At 35.8% G+C, this 21,623-nt stretch overlaps 2 protein-coding genes across 2 annotated transcripts; both read left to right on the forward strand.

Annotated features, from left to right (window-relative positions):
* The first annotated feature begins 830 nt into the window (after positions 1-830).
* On the forward strand, positions 831-1,511 carry LOC104589854 (F-box protein At1g52495-like). Its single transcript, XM_010248291.3, has one exon. The coding sequence runs from the start codon at positions 831-833 to the stop codon at positions 1,509-1,511; it is 681 nt and encodes a 226-aa protein (XP_010246593.3).
* Positions 1,512-17,557: 16,046 nt separating this feature from the next.
* On the forward strand, positions 17,558-21,221 carry ADAP (ARIA-interacting double AP2 domain protein). Its single transcript, XM_088898627.1, has 7 exons — positions 17,558-17,888; positions 17,972-18,054; positions 18,379-18,467; positions 19,105-19,178; positions 19,254-19,304; positions 19,663-19,739; positions 20,432-21,221. The coding sequence occupies exons 1-7, from the start codon at positions 17,731-17,733 to the stop codon at positions 20,932-20,934; spliced, it is 1,035 nt and encodes a 344-aa protein (XP_088754753.1). The 5' UTR covers positions 17,558-17,730; the 3' UTR covers positions 20,935-21,221.
* The last annotated feature ends 402 nt before the right edge of the window (positions 21,222-21,623 follow it).

The raw sequence follows: 21,623 nt of genomic DNA on the forward strand, positions 1-21,623 counted from the left end.
TTAGTAGTTAACAGTAATTAATAGCACAATTTCTTTTTTCAAAAAATGATTAAAAGTGGGAGCTTCTCACTTTTCACAACTCTGCATGGTGGTGGGTATAGTCTGGTTTTTTTTTTTTTGAACTATCACTAATAAGAATTTGACATATGTCTAATTCATTTTGTTTATATATTAGAAATTCCCCCAAAATGATATTAGATTAGAACTTCCCCCAAAATGACGGATGGCAGCACGCAGTAACATATCCCATCACAATCGGATGTAGCTGTTAGGAGTTTGTTATGCTGTTTGTTTATTTTATATACGGCCACCAAATTAATGAAGCAAGTTGATCAAAACCCAAAAAATTAAGCATAAGGCTAGGCAGGATGGAGTCGGCAGAAACGTTGTTGGAGATTCTGTTGAGATGTCCCTGCAAATCTCTCTTAAGATTCAAGTGTGTATGCAAATCGTGGTGTTCCATGATCAATGATCCGTATTTCACCTACCGACACCTGCAGAAACGAAAGACAAGACAAGAATCCATGCACTTGATGTTCCTTCATGGTCAGGTAGATGGGTCAGTAGTCCTGTATTTGGTCGATACAAGTAGTTCTACTTCTCCTCATGTATGGCAGCGTACGACCCTCGGATCGTACCGCAATCAAAAGAGTCTTATGATCTTACCATCCGTCAATGGTCTGATATGTATGTACGGAGATTTTATTTTCATTATCAATCCCATCACTAAACAAATTGCAACCTTCCAGCCTCCATGTCCTCGTCCAGATGTTTTAAACCATGAAGTAGCTATTGGCTTTGGATTCGATCCACACACCAAGCAATATAAAATGGTTCATGCCATTTGTAGGAACTACAGGGGAATCTTTGTAAGCGATGAAGATAACCTAATTTACGAATGCCGAGTCTTCACTCTGGGTGGTGGTTCTTCTACTACTTGTTCATGGAGAAGGATCAATCCTCCCAGTTATCCTCTGCGTGACATGAATTCTGTCTATTTGGATGGAAAGATATATTGGATTGGTGATTCTCGACGCTGCAGCAGATTTTATCCGCTAAATGATTTGATGGTTGTTTTCTTTGATGTTGGAAATGAAACGTTTGGAGATTTTCAACCTCCAACTCTGACTTCTGGCCTCATGTACTCAAAGTGCTTGGTGGTGTTGAAAGACAAGTTGTGTTTTGTGGAACTCTGTGTGAATCAGTTAGATATATGGATGATGGAAGATTGCAACAAGCATACCTGGACCAAAGAGTATGCCATCATCGGCTTGGAGAGGTATGATATTGCTCCGGAGGTACCTAGCCCTTGGATGTCCAGATTGAAGTGGACGGCATTCCCCATGTACATTCAAGAGGAAGATGACATTGTATTTTATATATTCCCTCCCACGGAAATTGTATCTTATAATATCAAGAATAACAAGGTGTCTACACTTTTGAGGCTGAGGGGATGTCCTGCCGGTGAAGGTCAAATCGTGCATTTCAGGGAGAGTTTGGTCCGTTTTTGATTGTATATATCCTTTTCTTCATGTCTATCTATTATCTATTATGAGTTTGATCATGAATCAAGATCCTCCTTCTCCTTCTCCGTCAAACTACTTTGGCCTGATCCCTCGTCACAGGGTATGTAGGCAGCCCCTCTGAGGTCCAACCAATACTTCCTCTCTTTCTTCTCCTTTTCTCTTTACCATTGCATCCAGCCAAATCGTCATGCTTTTAGGATATAAACCATTACCTCCATGAGCTTACAATTTCAAACACCACCTTCAATGTTTGGTTATTGTCCTACTTATTTTCTTCATTTTTAAGGTGATTATTATCAATTGATTGAACATTATCATTGTTAGATAGTGTGTATGCACTCAACTTCAGCTAATGTATTGTACACACTTTTCTTATGAATAAAAGAACGGTTCTTTCATGTGTTATTAGGTTTTTCTAATAAATCCCCTTAATTCATTTTAGAATTGTGTATGACACAACATAATTGTCATAACATGGACTTAAATCTTCACAACCAATTGATACACTTAGGGAAGTCTATCCTAACATGATTGTCATACTCACACTACTCAAGGTGGTAGAGAAATGGGTTTCAACTGCTAGGGTTGTGAACTAAGTTGTGAGAATGAATGTTTACAAGAAACATTGAATTAGACCAAACCTAGAATGTTTTTAGACTTTTTGATAGGTCGAACAACTAGGTGTTGTTTTTAATCCCTAGAGTTGACCTTGATATTAGATTGAGTATTGGACTTGTATGTCTTTGATATGATAACTGGTGCAATCCTTCTGGGATCAAATACCTAAGTATGTTAGCACATTTGAGGATGGTATGCCGATTAATGATCAATGTGATAGTTTATACTACTATGTTAAGAAATAGAGTATAGTTTATAGAGAGTCCTGAATCTACCATAATAGAATTATCTGAATCATTAATGAATGGTGTTGGAAGTTTGCATCATATGTCATAAAGACAAAGAGAGAAAAAGTATTTCCCTTAATGTGGTGTCAAGCATTATTAGCAAATCAGAGATTAATTCCAAGTGATTAATTGGTTTGTATTGAATTGATTATAACATAATGGATTGCACCAATAGACTTGGGTCTTAGGATGGTAAGGTCCCAATTAGTTTTAAGTGTTTAGACACTTAATGAGCTTGATAACTTAAGCTCATAACAGTTATTATCAAATTAGCCTTGTAGACTAATTAAATAATTAATTAGGCCCACTTAATTTACATAAAGCATGTGACATTTGGGCTCTCCCATTAAGTTATGGGTCCCATGCCATACAAGTTGTAATCTCCTAACTGGTTGAGTATTTTCTAGAATTATTAAAATGCTAATAGATAACTAAAAGTATCATATGAAAATCACAGATAGATAAAAGAGAGGGCTCTTGTATCCTTCCATGGTCTATAAATAAAGAGTGGTAGGTGGGGATCCAAAAGTGCAAGTTCTCTCCACTGAAATCGGTATAGCTTTATGATAACTTTTTAGCTAAGGTTTTTAACCCCATTCGACCTAACCTATTAGCCAATAACTCGTGTGAAAGGTCGAACTTTGTTGTTGTAAATTTTGGAAAAGAAATCCAATACCGCAAACACATCCAGTTGCACTATCTTCAACTAGTTACAATGATTCAGGAAGATTCAAAACATTTGATATTTCTTGGTCCAAGAACCCAAACAATTAGAGGAGAAAAGCCAGTTTCCTCTCCTGTGTGGATTCAGCATTAGGGTATCTATAATTTATTTGGAAATTCTAACTCTCTAATTGCTGGAGCTTTGCATAATATGATTATTAAATGATCATCTTTCAGTCATCTTCCAATCACTATGATTCTAGATTCCTCCCTCTCTCTTGCTCTTTGACTCTATCTCTTTCTTTCTCTCTTTAGTTTTATTTTTTCGTTGTTTCATAGTTTTCATACATTTTTTTTTCTATTTCAGGGTTTTAGGTTAGATCATCAAACATATGAGACCATGATGGAAGGTTTTTAGATCAAATTATTGAACACTTGACACCACAAACATTAATTGGTCATTGTTATTAGATGCAAGTTAATTAGCCTTTAGAAACTCAACTGGCATGTTCATGTTTTGAAAATTTTGCTATATTTGTTAGCACCCAATTTTTGCTCGGTCCCTTCACCCTACATTTTTGTACCCTCCTCTTAGACCTTAAAAACTTAGAAATACAACCAGATCAACTTGAGACTTTCCAACATCCAAAATGCCTTCCTTTGACACAATCCACAAGAAAAATAACAACATTGAGATCAACATCAACATTCGATCAGACACCATCCCCAGACTAGAAAAACTACAACTTAGTTACACATCAATATTCCTGACTAAACTGCAAAGATCCATCGTTCGTCATACCAACTTCCTTTCTAACGGCCTCCGATCTATGCAACATTCAAACTCCAACTTCTCAAAAACAAATCCAGCATGCCCATCACCTCAAGACCACTAGGAAGCAATCAACTAGTGAATCTCATCACAAATCTACGATGATCAACCGTAAAAACATCAAGATCCCATTCGGATGGCCCAGATTGACCATATATTTCTCAGGTCAGAACCATCCACTTGATTGCTCACCCTAATCCGTGCCTACCTACCAAATTGTAGCTCAAAATTCCCTCGCTTAACCCCCATCAAGCCTAGATCCTATTCCAACAAATCTCATTAATTAGAGCCTACCATCCATCATCCCAATTTCACATGATAAATCAGACCTTACCATTATGTTCAGAGACCAAAAAAACCCTAGCATGTCAAATCTCATGACCAAACACCTCCCTTTGACCGTTGAAAAAGTAAGATTCCATTTTGAACCCTTTCGTTGATTGGAAAACACAAGCTAAGACCATGATCTGAAGCAATCAATCCACACCTCTGATCAAAGATCCATCACTTCCATTTGATTTAGAACGTTCAAAAGTTCCAACCCACCAAATTTCATCCCAAAATTCCCCCGTTTGACCCTTCATCAAACAAATATTCTGTTTCAGCAAGCTCGTTGATCCGAACTTGTCAGCCATAGATCTCAATCATCCTGACCCCATTTGTCTGATCAGACCTCACCACTGTGTTCATAGAACCAAAAAAACCCAGGACACCAAATGTCATGACCAGATTCATCTATTTGGCCATTAAACTAGAAAGATACCATTTCGACGCACTAGATTAAATTGCTACGTCATCTGTCCCAACCTAAAGTCTCAAAAGGGTGAAAATGATGTCAGACCCATTCTTGACCCATTAAAACACTTGTACCAATCAAACAGAGCTTAATAGACCCAAAAAGCTTTAAATACCAAATAGACCCCTACTTAAAGCTAAGAAAAAACAACCACATTTAAAAGTTCATCAAATTTATGTTTAGCCACTGTTAGCCCCAAATACAATACTGCAACGCCTGGCATGTCCAAATCTCCCATTGGACGCACAAAACTCGTAAAAATCACCCCCAAATCGAATAAAATGTTTAACCAAACAAGAAAGCTTGACTAGACACCTATTTCTTTGAGGAATCTTTACCTATTTCAGTGAAAAAACTTTGCTCAGTCACAGACACTGTAGCTGAGCTAATTTCAGACCCATTTCCTTCAATTTTCTCTATAAATAGAGGCCCAGCTCGAGCTTGGGGGGAGGACCTGAGAGGCAACCTGAGGAAGGGATAGAAGAGAGAAAACCTGAGGGAGTCTCCTAGAGAGAGAGAAAGAGAAAAAGGGAGCTTTCACCCAACCCATACTACCTCTTGTTCACCTGAAACTCGGAAGTAATCTAAACCCCATATTTCAAATTCGCCTCATCCATTTTCAAGCAGAAGTTGCTGCAACCGAAAGCACTCCCTAGCTCAAGAACCCATTCAAACTTTGTTCTACCTCATTTCGATTTGTTGGAAAACTCCTGTCAAGGCACATATGAAAGGTAAGTTTTTTTTTTAGTTTTTCTAAGTTACTTGAGGTTCTGAAATGTTGGAGAACCATTGCTTGCAATTTCTTCTTGATAGAGAGTAGAGACAGATAGGCAAGGGTCTTAGGGAAATTAGTATCTAAGACCCGATAACATCACCTCAAAATCGGTCTTAGGAGGAGTTGAAATCATGTTCCTCCAGATTTAAGAAAATCTTGCAACCATTTCTGTTTTCTTTGAAAGAAATTGAGCCTGGATAACTCCCGTGTTGGGTTGCAATAGCAGCTTGGAGAGAGGGGTGCCTAACACCCTCCCTCTCTCAATCCTTTGGACCCGAAATCTCTCGGTTGTGTGCCTTTTCCATGGAGGACGGAGTCACTATCAAAGGCCTAAACCGACTCTATTCAAACCCAAAAATGAGGGCCCATTTCTTCTAAAAAAATGGGTGGCAACTCCAACTCTTTGAGCCGGTCATGAGCTTCTCGGATCTCACAATAGTGTAGATTTTCATAATGAATTTTTCACTAAATCAAATTTGAGCAAGATTCAAATCGGATATATGATAATTATATCACATCGAATTTGAGCTAGAATTATGTGCAACTTAGCAAGTAGAGAGCGAAGCCAAATGATCTCTGAAGTGGAAGGGACAATACTCCTATACTTGGACTCCATGTTGGAGTGAGAAATAGTGGACTTGGATAAGGTCCAAGATAAATGTAGAAGCCAATATGAAACATCTTGTCATCTAGACAACCAACCTAGTCAGCATTTGAGAAGGTCGAAAGATGGAACAAGGAAGAGGAGGTGAAAGTAAAACCAAGATCAATTGTTCCCTTCAGATATCATAGGACACGCTTAAGAGTGTGGAGGTGATCTCAAGTGGGTTCATGTAAGAATTGCATAACTTATTCGTTGTTAATAGATTTCAGGATGTGTAATTGTGAAGTACTGAAGTACTACAGTTTGTCCATATTCTATGGGATTGGCAAGTGGACAACCAGCAACCTTGGAGAGGGAGGAACTAGCAGCCATAGGAGTGGTAACTAGCTTGTCAAAGGTGGGGGTGTAAATGGATCAAATTTGAATCGAATTAGGCAATATCCAAATTATTCAAATCTGATTAGAAAACCCGATATCCAAATTCAATTTGATATTCGACGGATATTGAAAATTAATATTTAAATTCAAATTCAATTAAATATTTAAATATTTGATTTCATTCGAATTCAACCAATTAATTATTTTAAGTAATTAATAAATATATAAAATAAATGTTTTATTTATATAAAGTATATAAATTTATAAATTATTTATAAAATTTAATTATTTTATATGTAAATTATATAAAATATTTAAATATTATATATATTATATATAAGAATTAAATAATTAGTCAAATTCAAATATTTATCGAATCGAATAAGGTCATATCTGAATTCGAATCCGATTAACTATTCGATATGATTAAGATATCCGAATTCGATCGATTAGATATTCAAATTATCTGAATTTGATTCGATTATGCTAAAACTCAAATTCGAAATCGGATTTTCAAATACCATTGACACCCCTGGTCAGAGGCCGTTTGCATATTATGGAGCAACTATGTAATGTATTTGTGCTAAAAAAAGTGAAGTGAATTGCTAGTATGAAAAACTTCAATCCCAAGAAAGTATTGAAGGGATCGCAAATCCTTGAAGGAGAAAGCACATCTAGAGAGGAAACGAGAGAAAAGACATTAGCAGAATCGGACCTTGTGACAATTATGTCATCAATGTAGATGAGAATCGAACAAGTGTAGCCTCGAGTGAAGAACATCATACAAATAAAGAGGAATTAGAAATAAAGCTAAAATCTCAAAGGAAGCCATTGAGCTTTTGAAACCATGTGTGGCTACTCGAACATTGTACCAAGATACAATGTAGGAAGATGTTAGGATTTACCCCGCACATTCCCAGTTTAACCAGCCCTTCACCAATTTTTTGATGATGATATTTTGTAATTTTTGGGCTTAAAAAAAAAAGAAAACAACCAATACCCCAAGCAAGGCAACTAGAAAGAAGAATTAGCAACAATTCTAACTACTAGCTATTAAAATATGTGATCCAAAAATGCATGAACAAGGATCATATATATACATGGAGAAATAGAAAAAAAAAATTGAATTTGTTAGGTAAATGCACTATTAAACTCCTAAATGCAAAATGGAAAGAAATGACTTATCATTATGATCGGGATTAAATCTGAAGAGAAATGCATGTTGAATCATGTATGAATTTCATTATAGAAGCTGATGGGTGATTAGAATAGGTCAAAGATGATAGATTTTGACTAATGCAAAAACTCTGGAATGTGGCCCAATACTTATGCCCGAACAGTGAGAGACTCCATGATTCATGAGCTGGCCGAAGTCCAAATTAAAGCAAAGGGATTATTTGAAGAAAAACAAATTCTGTCTATCAAAACAATGAAAAATAAAATAAAATAAAAAATTTCATAAGTATGTAAAAAAATGCTTAGGAGTTAGGGTATTAATTCTAGTGTTATGTAGTTTAAATATATGGTTCTAACTTTAACAAAAATGAAAGAGAGCCTTCTACTAAAACGAACAACTAGACAGAGGACACCGAATGTCTCAACATAGAGAGCTCAGAGCTAATAAGCTTCCTACTTTTGAAAAATGATGGTTTAATAAGACAAAACTACAAATTGAAAAATTAACTAAACAAGAAATGTTGAGCTTGGTCAATTTCCAAAACTACATTGGGGCCCACTTAGAATCTTAACAACAAGAGTCATATTTATCTATTAATATAAAGGCAAGGATTAACAAGTGCCCGTCTTGCTACTTTATTGTGTGATGAGGATGCATGAAATAAGAAACTAAAGACAAGATGAATTAGCTAAAAATCAATGAATCTAATTTCAACTAGTTATCATTCTGGATTTTTCTGTAACACTCTTTCGAACTTGAAGCTTCACTCCGCAACTATCACACACCCTACGAGACAAATTGAAACAACTCCAGGACTCGAAGCTTTTCTTCAAGGGGCCTATGACTCAGATCTGGAGACGTGTGAGGGAGAGTGGTGAGAGTGGGGTTATAGAGGTGGGTTCTATCATGACTAAAGGTTCAGTTTGGAAAGAGTATAAATGTAAATTTGTAGAGTGTGAGCCAAAAATATAGTTTTCAAAATTGGATCGGGCCGGAAAAATTGGGAACCGGTTACTCTGTTTTCCCCAAAAATCGGATTTTCCTCTAAAACCGTTGATTTTGGTCAGCAAACTGCTGAACCAGGTGGTTAATCATTCAAACGGTTTTGACCATTTTTCATTTTGTTTGAAAAATGAAAACGATTAATCATTCAAACGGTTAATCATTCAGAACGGGCCGAACGTTCAGTTCGAACGATTAAACCGTTCGACCCAATAATTGAACCCCTGACCATGGCCAAAAATAACAATACCATGGATGATTTGGAGGAAACTGGCTAGCTGGACACAATCTTTCTTGGGCAACAATGGGGTATGCTAGTTGGACACAATCTTTCTTTAGATATAAGAATATTGGACTTGTGGATTAACAGTAACAGTCTTCACTTCACCCAAGCCTTCCCTCTTATTGGGCCTGAAGTATAAGCCCAACCTGACCTATGTAAACGCATGCATTGGGCTACAATAATTATTGATATGTTGTCCATATAATTTAAGGAGTACACACACTTAGCAAGTCAAACTAATGGAAACATATATAGGGCAACATAGAGGATGGCTGGCTAAATTGCTTCAACAATCAATGGAGATCTTTCCACTTTACTTTTCCCTCTTTTCTTCTTTTAATTGATAGAAAGGAGGTTAATGGTTAGTTGTTAGAGGATGTAGAGTTGTAGACAGGATGTGTACTAGGTAAGGACCCCTTACATTACAGGCTTGAATGTGCATGTGCATGGTCATTGTTAGATGAAAAGTATAAACCATGTTATTATTAATGTGAAGATGAAAATCTTTGGCAAGGACAGCTCAGGCCTATATATCATTCAATTGGCCGGCAGCTCAGTTGAGGACTCTCTACCTCTAATTAATTAAGCTGATCTAGGAAACCATATCTTTGTGTAGAGAGGATGAGAGTAACTGATTGAACAGATCCAACTTTGAATAAATAAAGGGAAATGAAATTCAGAAAGAATATCTCTCTTAAAAAGGGAATAATCTTCATATATATTACCTCTTTTTGGTTGATTTTAAATTTATTGAAACTCAACAAATAAAAATTGAAAAGAAAATTATGCTAATTACTTGTGTTAGCTTTGAAAAATAGATTATATTCAACCATTAATCACATTAGGAATATATGTATCATATTTTTCTTTTTGTATTTTTGTAGGTTATTTTGTACCCGTACAGAAAGAAAAGCTAAGAATCATTCAAATGAACTCATCTTAAAATACATGATCTTCAAAGTTGGGAATGGGAAATATATTGTACCCTAGAATCTGTTTTTCCTATGGTTTTTAAACCATGATGGTTGGCCCGTTTGGCTCGAAAACCGTCTAGACAATCGGTTTTGTTTTATCCCAAATCTATCATTGACCAGAAACTGTTGAATCAGTCAACGATCCTCCCTACAAGGGGCTGCCCCACAATGTCCCACAGCACATCCCTGCCGTGTATTGAAAATATCTCCCGATAATAGTATCAGAATCGATGTTATCATCATCGGAAGATGTTCTCAATACATAGTGAGAATGTACTATGGGACGTTGTGAGGCGGCCCCTTGTGTGTAGGAGATGTGAACTCGAAATATAAACGCTAAAACCTTATGGACACAGGGTTTTAGTCTTTTTAGAGGATAAGAGCATTGCCAAATGCCAAGACAAACCCCATCCTTTGACAATAAAAGTCAACTATCAACTCTAACGTGTGGGCAGCAGGAATGGGCCAAAGACCTCCTCGGCTCCTCCTACAAATCTTCATTTCCTTGCATTCTCTTCGTAAATGCCTTTCTGTTATTCTCATAGCCCAAGTTTTTATCTTCACATCAATGCTTTAATGAATATAAATATGTGCATTGGAAGAGCTTTTACTTTCAAATCACGAGTCCATAGACTGAAAGTGAAGGCCTAGCCCATCTTCAATGGATCAAGGCACTAGCCACTAGGCTCTTAATTAAAAGAAACTTGTTAAAAAGCAATGAATCTTATCAAAGAATTCGGACAGTATCTTCCAAGTTTTAATACACCATGTTGGCCCAGTATCTTCCTGTTTCCACAGAGAATTCGGACGAGGGTTGTTCAGCGATTCTCCGAAAACATTGGGGTCCGACTGCAATTACCGAAGAATACCGGTTGCCCTCATTCCCTAGATTCAGACAAGATGGCCTCAGCCCTTTACAGAAATAAAATGGGTGTGTTTGTCAATGGGCTGGGTCAGCGTAAATCGGGACAGACTCGCATGTAGGGCTGTCAATAGATCGGGTCTATGGATAATGGTTTTGATTTCATGATTTTGTTTAGATTAATAATTATATTGGATCCGTTCTAGTTTTTGACTATCCTGAATTGCTTAAGACTATCATCAACAATCTTAGTTTCACATAAAAACAAAAAATCAGGATACCATTACAAGTCTGATCCCTAAGACCTCCAACTGCGGCATATCAGTTACACCCATGTAGTTTCAGCCAAGGTTCTAAATATCGATACATCCAATATGTTGGTAGGGGTGTATTAGGTGATACTGATACTTTAACCGGTTCAAGGGATGGTTTAAGGTTCCTCCACTCTCTGAACCGGTCAAAACCTTAATACACTCTCTGTAAGGATATATCGGGATACTCCCAAAATGATATATATCGATACTTTGAACATTGATTCCAACTACAAATTCTTATAAAACACCTCGTGGTTGTTTAGGGCCAGCCACCTCTGCCCTTAATTCCAACAAAAAAAACGCGAGTTTCAAACATATCAATTTCCTTCCCCTCAATCCCCCAGGAAAACTACAGACAGAAAAACAAGAACAAAATAAAGACACAAAATAGACTATACAAAAGAATAACAATCAAACGAAAATACTACACAAAAGAAATAAATAGTACTATAGCCACCATAGTTACAAACACTATCCTTGAAAAAATACCAACTATACTACATACTCAAACCATTACCCAATTCCTGGATCCGAATACCCTAATCCACCCTTTGCCTCTTACCTAACAACAAAGACTTTCCATGCAAACTCTTCAAAGTAGTTTCCAAATTTGCCTCCAAGTCTTTATCAAAATTTTCTGTCACATTATCAAACCCATCATCAAAATGCTCTAAACCCCCACCACCACATCAAACTACCACCATCATCAGAACAATCCAAAAAATCTCTAGAAGGTACCAAACTAATATCAGTGTACTACCTTGAATTCTGACCCAATGCAATCCCACTTCCAGAATCAGATGCCACAATCATCATTCACCAAATTCATCTCCAATGAATTACATAATAATAGACTTACGCCATTTCTCTCTGGAAACAAGCTCTATTTGGAGTCAAGGACCTGGAAAGTTCATAGTTTGTTTGACAATTAAAGAAACTATCCATATTAGAGGATTCAAAACAAAATGGCTTATTATAGTTTCTTGAAAGATGACCAATCCAATCACAAATGTAACAGACAGGAGGCAAGTGTTCACATCTAAACACTGCCCACAAAGTCGGCACAACAAAAGCTCCACATTTTAAAGGTTGGTCTACAGAGATACCGACCTTTAATATAATAACCACTATTCTAAACATGATACGCATGACCAATCCTACTCTCAGTCATCAGCCCTATTTCATTACCAAACAAATCATGAATCTAGACCCTCACATTTGCCTCCTTTAAGGTGATAGATGGCATAGCACTACCAAAAGACCAATCATGCAAAAGGACCCATTGCTAAATATATAGTAACATGGTCAAAACAACTTGAGCCCCTAAACAAAGCTCAAAAGTGACCTTTCTACAAAGTAGAGGGTGTCAATTGGACAGGATTTGGTCCAATCCGATCCAGTTCAAATTGATTTTGGACTGGAAAACCGGCCCACTGACACTCTTACTACAAAGGGAGTATCATCACACCTTCCTCCGATGATATCCAAATGGCATGCAAGGCCTCAAAAGGAATCACCAACTTAGGGAAGACTCAACCAATTTACATAGTACCGCAACTTATCAAATCTCTACCTTGTATCTACTGCATCAACTCCATAATCCTTACCCCCTCTGAAACCACTCCCTCAAAAGCATAGTACAAGTCTTGCATGCATAGTATCCATTCCAAAACAACCAATAGAAATAACGAAGAGAACAAAAGAAAGAAACCAACTTCAAATAGTAAGAAAAGTTCAAAAAGCAAAAACAGAAGACAAAAAGAAAAGAAAAAAGCAAAATAAAAAGGGACAGAAGAGAAAGAAAACAACAAGAAATTCCACCACCCAGGGGATAAAAGACCCATCGGGGAAACCAATCAACCAACAAATAAAAGCAGACACCTTACAAACCAAAAATAGCCTTTACCCAGGGTCAGAATTTTTAGGCCCCTTTTTTGTCATTTTTTAACATTGATAAACAACCCTCTTTTAAGTCAGCAGATGGCATTCCTCTTTAATTTTGATGGTGACCCAATTTGGTGGCTTTTGCAGCGAAAACATATGATGCCTGATTCAAAATTCTAAGTAGATTCAATTTTTTGTTATTATGCATGTTTGTTTTGTTTAGTTGAAGTTCTTTTAATGTTTGCATCCTGCTTTGAGGGTGTAATGACCTTTTCTTTGTTATTAAAATATTATAATTCTTGTCTTATGATAAATAATACTTTGCATGTATATTTTAGTTTTGTTCTTTTATTCATGTTTGTACATAACTTGGGAGGACATTTGGAAAGTGATTTTAGGAAGATCTTCCAAAAGTTCAAGACCTTAAAAGATCGATGAGCTTTCATAGATATATCTTCAAAGACCAAAAACCATTTGATTACAATTTTTTTCAATAATCTCAAAGCTAGAAGGACAAAAGACCGTTTTGTAAGCATATTTATAAGCTCCTCTTACATACATGTAAAATGTCATGTGTTGGACAAAGTAACATATTCAAACATATAAATAGGACTCATGGGTCCCAGTTATACATTTACCTATACAAAATATTAAGGTAAGACCTACTCTTGCATTTTCCTATACAAGATATCAATGTAGTCCCCATCTATACATTAAGATATGCGGTTATCACTTATGGGCGGCCTACTCACACGTTCCTATACAAATAAATCAATGTAACTATTTTTAACAAATAACAAACACTATTTCAATACCTGCAACTAATTTAACATGAATAATTCTTTTTGACAAATAATTCAATACAAACAATCTAATACATGTCTTCAAATAAAAACACAACACATCTGAAGAAAAAATACTAATTATGTTGCCCACCTTCTAATGTTCTTTGACTGAGGGCAAATAACTCTCAAGTAGTAATGTTTTACCATTCAAAACATGATTTCATTTTGCACTAGTTTCATCTATCTACATGCTTGGAACTAACATCAAGTGTTTTTTGGAAAAAAAAAATTGTGGAGCATTCTCTCCTCACCTTCAATTGGTGTTTTTGGTACAAAGAAATCATTTCATTATTTATCTTATGTACGTGACAACCTAATGAAGTTGTGTAACACAAAATATATAAAAACAATTCGTATTTTTTTATGCATTAAATATGATGGCATCAACTTCAAAATTAAAAATCTGGTTTTTAAGACACCAAAGCAACACTCTATAACATTTCTTAACAAAGAATTTACATAGTTGAATTTTTCTTCAATAGTTTAGAATGACTACTTCTTTCCATGAAGTCTTTTAAGTGATACCTCTCAAAACAGCAAGGGAATAAGAACCCAGACATGGTTGTATATCTTGAACCAACCTTGTACTTAGACTTTAAATCTTGAATCTTATTGTTAAAGGCCTTTGTATTAAACTTCAAACCAAGTTTAGTAAAAAAGAAAGGCATTTTTAGCTTCATTCCATGCACTTGCCTTCAAACACCTTACAATCATCCTGTCTTTTTGGACTTGTTCAATCAACAAATCTATGAAAATGCTTTCTTGGTTTAAAGTCTAATTTGCTTAAATAATTGGTGCATTAGTAGACATCTACAATGGTATCATTCACATACCAATAAAAAAAAATAATGATTTGCAAGAATCGAAAGGTATAAACAAATAAAATTTGTTCATGCATACTAACATTCATTAAATGGGTGAGGAAACTACACCTGCTACGGTTATGTCCTTGAGTAGGCTAAACCAAGTAGTGGACTAGACCTAGGAATGTTACCACTTTTTAGTGAACCAAGAAAGGAATAAATCAATTTGAATTTATTTTTTGTGAAAAATCAAAACTTATCCAGGTGAGGAGTAATTTTCTAATGCTTACAATTTATAAACTCCACATTAATCTAGAAACATCTCTATCTATAGTACTATTAAAAGTATGAATGAGAGAGTATGGGACTTTTGTTTGATTAAGATACCCCTATTTTTCATTTGATTTCTTTCTAATTGTGAGAGCAAAAAAGGTAATTTGAACTATTACTTTGCACCTCATTTAATTCGATCTCATTATGTCTTTTTATATTTAAGGTATTAACTCTCATTTATCTTTTATTAAATCTTATTATTGACTAAAATACCCTTATTTATTAATTTGATCGCTCTCTAATTATAAGGGTAGGTAATCATGGTTCAAAGTATCGATACGCCTCTGCGTATACACATGGAATTAACTTTTTTTTGTTTTTTATTTCAAATTTTGGTTTTTGGGAGTTAAAAAAGGTGACCCAAAAGATACGATACGATACGCCCCCGTATCGGGTGTATCGTATCGATTTTTTGAACCTTGTAGGAAATATAATTTGAATTACTACTTTTCACCTCATTCAAGTCACTCACATTAAGTCTAACATTTAAGGTATTAACTCATTCTCTTTTGTTGAATCTTATATTTAAGCTATTTTTTATCATCAGTAAATTCTATCAATTGAATCTATATCCAATACTTTTAACAATATAAAACATATGACTTTTAAAATGAAATTGTTCAGAGTAATTTAACCATCTAAGTCAAAAGGGTCAACCCATGATATCATATTTAAATAATAAAACTTTTAAAATAGAAAAAATAAAAAATGAAAATATAGAAAAATGAGAACATCTCTAATATATATTAATCATACTAAAGAAAAATAAGTGTAATAAATAATAATTGTTCTTATTGATGTTAACAATGAAAGACAAATTTTAAAACTAACCCAAAAATGAAATTGTTTTCGTATTTGGTGGCGTGTCAACAATTCAACCTTTTGGGTCAAGTATGTCAACTCTTCATGTCAAAGTTAAATAATAAAATTTAAAAAAACATCAAAACACGAAAAATGAAAAAAATAGAAATATCGATTATATTAACATTATTAAAGAAAAAAATTGTGATAGATAAGAATTTCTTTCATTGGTGATTGAAATGAAATACAAATTAAATTTAAAACCATCTCAAAAATGAAATCGTTTTCCTATTTGGTGGTGTGTCGACAATTCCACCTAAGTGAAATGTGTCAACACTTGATATCATAATTAAATAATAAAAATAAAAAAGAAATAAAGAAAAGAATTATGAAAAAATGCATAAATTTTATAGAAAAATGTGAACACATCTCTAATACTTCATATATATTAGTCATATTAAAGAAAATAAGTAATGAAATAAATAAGAGTTATTTTTATGGATGATGGAAATGAAAGATAAAATTTAAAGCTAACCCAGAAGTGAAATTGTTTTCCTATTTGGTGGCCAAGTCAACAATATAATTCAATTTTTTGTATCAAATGTGTCAACCATTTATGTCATAAATAGATAAAGTATGTGTTTGATTCCGTGGGCGTTTATGGATGGGCCGCTTATTTGTACTTTTTCACTTTAAACATTTCTTGTTTTTGTTGTTTGGCTGGGCATCACTTTAAATGTTTTTTTACTTTTCACCTCAAATAATACCCATTAAAGTGCGTCGCATCAGCATTTGGTTTCAAGAAATGTTGGGGCATTGGGGAAACAATAATTTAACGTTTCCCCAAATGCCCCATGCACAAAAATCAAAGTATTTTAGTTTTCTACCATTTATTTGATAAACGGTGAAATCAGACAGTTGTTTCATATGCAATAAATGCCAATGCCTATGTGGCACTGATGTGGCGGCATTTTTTCAATAAACGCCCACAAAACCAAACATATGCAAAAAAGTTAAAAATATAAAACACTAAAAATTTTGTAGAAAACATTTAGACACATCTTTAAAATCACTAAGAACTATATTTATACACATAAATATAAAAACTTATAGAAAAAGTTTAGAAACATATTATCACTACCATCATCTAATTGCCATGTATAATTTATAAAGCACCTATACATACATTAAAAATATATAATTTCGGTGATAACAAAAATAAATACATAATTTCGGTTGTCTTTTTTTCTTCTTTCCCCCTTTTCGTGTGGGCAGAGCTGATCTTTTACCAACAAAACATGTTCCAACCCTCTACCAACTTCATCTAACACTACACATTTCACTTAAACTGGAACTGGAACCCACCACAAAAGTAGGACCTATGCCATGTATGAGATGTGTGGTATGAAATGATGTTGGTAGAGGGTTGGAACATGTCTTGTTGGCAGGTGATCGGACTCGTATTGGGGGGAGGGTTGGCTGGAGCCACTGAATCCTGTTAAAAAGGGTTGAATTCGGTCCATAATGGAAAAATAATCCGAGCCAATATCCTCTTGGGTCTAACCTAACCGTGAAAAAGGACCAGGCTAGCCAAGTCCTTGGGTTGGTGGGGGCCATGGTAGGTTAATCCTGGTTGAATTGGTATCCCCCAGCCCGATCCAAGACTAGACCTGGGAGGAGTTGGCCAACCTGGATACTGAAAGGTTTAGTTCTGGCCAACAATTACCAGCTAAGAGAGAGAGATGTAGGAGGGAGGGCTGAAGAAGCCCAAATTCTGGGAGAACCCATTTCGGTGTTAATATAATAGGAAGAATAGCACAAATAACAAGCAAAGACAAGAGAGAGAGAGAGAGACTACTCCCAATCCCAAAGCCCCAACGTCTGTCTTTAAAAAGCTCTCCGTTGGAGGGCTTAATCGTCTCTCCAACATATCTTCTTCTCTATTTCATTTCTCCACTGCTAATTAATCTCCGATGGCAAAGATGACACACCAAAATCAGAGAAACACCGCAAACAGCAACAATTGTAATGGTAGCAACACCATACCTGCAACAAAGCTGAAACGAACCAGGAAGAGTGTCCCAAGAGACTCTCCCGCTCAACGTAGCTCAATCTACCGAGGAGTCACGAGGTTGAATTCTGTTCATGGATCATTCAAATTTTCCTTCTTTTCTGATCAATTCTTTACATATTTTTAACTTGTCATTGTTTCAGGCATCGCTGGACGGGTCGATATGAGGCTCATTTGTGGGATAAGAATTGCTGGAGTGAATCTCAAAAGAAGAAAGGAAGACAAGGTTCCTTGATCATCTCCTGTTGCGATTACATTCTTCTCTTTCTCTTCCATGAAATTGAATTAATATATCTCTCTCTCTCTTTTTTTTTTTTTTTTTGCTTTTCCTCCAACTGGGTTTTGTGGCGGATTCGAATGAAATACAGTCTATCTTGGTAAGTACAACATTTTTTCGTGTTAAGTCAAACAAAAACGGTATTAGTTCAAACATTCAGGCGAAAATTTGAAGTTCAAGTGTTCAACCCAAGAACATCCAAAAGGATTTCATGTTTCTGTCTTGAAACATGATATTTGTTGTCTGAACCCAGTTGTGGTTTTGGCTGCTCAGGAGCTTACGACGACGAGGAAGCAGCAGCACATGCTTATGACTCGGCAGCATTGAAGTACTGGGGACAAGACACTGTACTTAATTTTCCGGTGAGTCTATTCTCATTCCTTTAATGTGTTCAGTTCTAATCTTTGGCTCATCCTTCTGAATGAGTCCGGCCGGGTTGGCTGGAGACAAAAGTTAGGGCTGCAACGTGGAGCGGATTAGCTTGAACCAGCCCGAAAATGTTAGGTTTGATCGGGTCGGGTTGAAGTTTGAGTTAGGGTTGAAAAGCATGAATCCAACTTAATTTTAGGTTGGATTAAGGTTGAAACCTTGACCAATATATATATATATATATATATTATATGTCAAAATTTTGAAGTTACATGCAAGGATTTTATCATAGGGAATATTCCGTAACATGGTCTTGTGAAAACAAAAACAATTGTCACATCAGCAAAATTGTACTGTTTTTGTTGATGCTGCAACTGATTTTGTTTTCAAAACAAAACCAATCATATTGTCAAACACCCTCTTAATGGTGCTAAAATAATAACATTTGGCAAAAGGAAGTAGTGAAATGAAGCCAACCTGAATTAAACCTGATCCTAACCCAACATAATGTTTCAAGGTTGGATTTGGGTTAGGCAACTGCTCATTTGGTTAGGGTTGTCTTAATCAGACCTAACCTGAACCAACTTAATGTCATGCTAGTAATGGTTTAATTGAATGTGATTACCACAGTTATCGACATACCAAGAAGAGCTAAAAGAAATGGAAGGCCTGTCCAGAGAAGAATACATCGGATCATTGAGAAGGTAATTTCAACAGTTACTAAAAAGAAATCCAAATTTGCTGAATAACTGAGGTGTTTATATGGATTGAATTTTCAGGAAAAGTAGTGGGTTTTCCAGGGGAGTCTCAAAGTACCGTGGGGTTGCAAGGTAACTATGGAATTAAATGAATAGCAACTAAAATCTATTTAGAAATCCCCTCTAATGTATATGGAAAGTTCCTTCTGTAAAGTTCCAACTTTTCATCAAACTAACAGTGTACTTCACAAGGACTATGGTACCTACTTTACATTCAAAACATAGGACATTTGGCAAGGAACATTTACTCACAGCTTCACATGTTAGGTTTTCTTTCTCTTTTTTATGTTTGTCAATTAAATAGATTTGGAACAGGAGAATTATTCAACCAAACAGCAAGGCCAAAGTACCCCAACCATGCATAATAGCTTCATGACATCAACTACTTCTCTATGGGATTCTGTATTGATAACTGATGTTCACTTTGCAGACATCACCATAATGGAAGATGGGAAGCTCGGATTGGCAGAGTTTTTGGTAACAAATACCTCTACCTTGGGACATTTGGTAATTCCTTCTAAACCCTTTAATTACTTAACAACCTCTCTCTCTCTCTCTCTCTTTCTCTCTCTCTAATCCTATAAGTTAGATTACTTAAAAAGGTTGTCTCTCTACACCCACCCATCCACCCAACAAAACACATATACTGTGTTTGGTTAAGTAGAGCTTTTACTCATTCCACACCCACCCACAAACACAGAAATTGAGCTTAGTTTGGCAATTCTTTCAGCCATCCCACCTTTTTTCTCATTTTGGTAAGCTAGAGCACAACTACCTGATAGACAATACCACATTCCCATAAGAAATAAAAATTGTAGGATGAGAAATTGAATGACTTCTTGACACCCTTTTCTGCAACAACTGAAACAATAGCTGGGACCCAATTTCCTATAGGCCGACCTTGGATGAATTATCCAATGACACGTGTCATATAATATATAGTGCCACTTGTCAAAATGAGAGTCCAATAAGACCATGCCCCATTGCAGCTTTGCTGGTTAATACTTAGTTGGAGACTGGTGATATAAGTAAATTTCTAGTTAGTTGGGAGAGAGATCAACAACTCCCAACGGCTATTTAAAGATTTCAAACTTCCTGCAATAATTTCTGTTCAACCCCCCACCTCCACCGAATCTTCTAGTTAATTGGTATTTTTAATTCCCGAATTACCCCTAACATTTCCCTCTATTTCCCTGCAGCCACCCAAGAGGAAGCAGCAGCTGCATACGATATAGCAGCTATCGAGTACCGGGGACTCAACGCCGTTACCAACTTCGACATCAGCCGTTACATCAAGTGCCTCCGACCCAACCCCGATAACCCGGATAACAACCCAAACCCGAACCTTGACCCTATTCACGAGCTTGGGTCTAGCTTTCTCCACCACCAGGACACCGGCGTGGGCGAGCCGGCCGTTGCTCAGCCGCGACCAACCGGCAGCCCCACCGCCTCGTCGGCACTGGGGCTGTTGCTTCAGTCATCGAAGTTGAAGGAGATGCTCGAGAGGACGTCGACGGCCGACTCCCCGTCTACCCCGCCGGAATCTGAGGCTGACCCGCCTCGGTGCAGTTTTCCAGATGACATACAGACGTACTTCGATTGCCCCGATTCCGGAAGCTACGCCGACCTGGACGACCTTATTATCTTCGACGATCTTGACTCGTTCGTGCCTTCGATCTATGAGTGTGAATTGGATGGTTAGTGGAGAAACTCAGCGATTTATTCTGTCCTTGATGTTTGATTAGGGAACAAAATTAGGGTTTAGAAATCATAAACAGGTTTTGTCTGTAGAAGAAAAGGACGGTTGGACCCGATTAGAAAGAACAAGAGTAAAAACAAGAAAGAGAAATCCTGTTTGCAGGGTTAAGCTTGCCAATTATTGTTTTCTTTTTTGGTAAACAATTCTTGGTTCGTTTTATATACGTATAGACAAATTAGTTTTTTGATGACACATGTCAATTTGAAGTCGTCCCCTTTTAATTTCTCCCATTTTTTTATTTTTACTTCGTTGTTAAATTGCAATTTAGATGTATCTTCCTTATAATTTTTTGGTAAATCTTTTTTAGCTTATAATTTGATTTCCTGTAAATTTACTTGTTACAAAATATAGAATGCACCAAATAAGTACATTTTATAAAGCATAAACTAATGCTCTTAACATGATTGGTTAAGAAATGATGTTTGAAGTTAAAAGGGGCGAGAAGGGTTAGGGTTAGAATTAAAAATAATAAATAAACTAATATTTTACATATTAAAAAAAATAAAAATATATTATGAAAATCAATTATACATATTGAAAAATTATATATAAATTAATATTATAAATACTATAAATAAAAATATTATAATTCTATTTATTTATATTATAAATTAATTAATACAAAAAAATAA

This window comes from Nelumbo nucifera, chromosome 2 (assembly GCF_055504915.1).
Source record: "Nelumbo nucifera cultivar China Antique chromosome 2, China Antique-T2T, whole genome shotgun sequence".
NCBI classification, from domain to species: domain Eukaryota; kingdom Viridiplantae; phylum Streptophyta; class Magnoliopsida; order Proteales; family Nelumbonaceae; genus Nelumbo; species Nelumbo nucifera.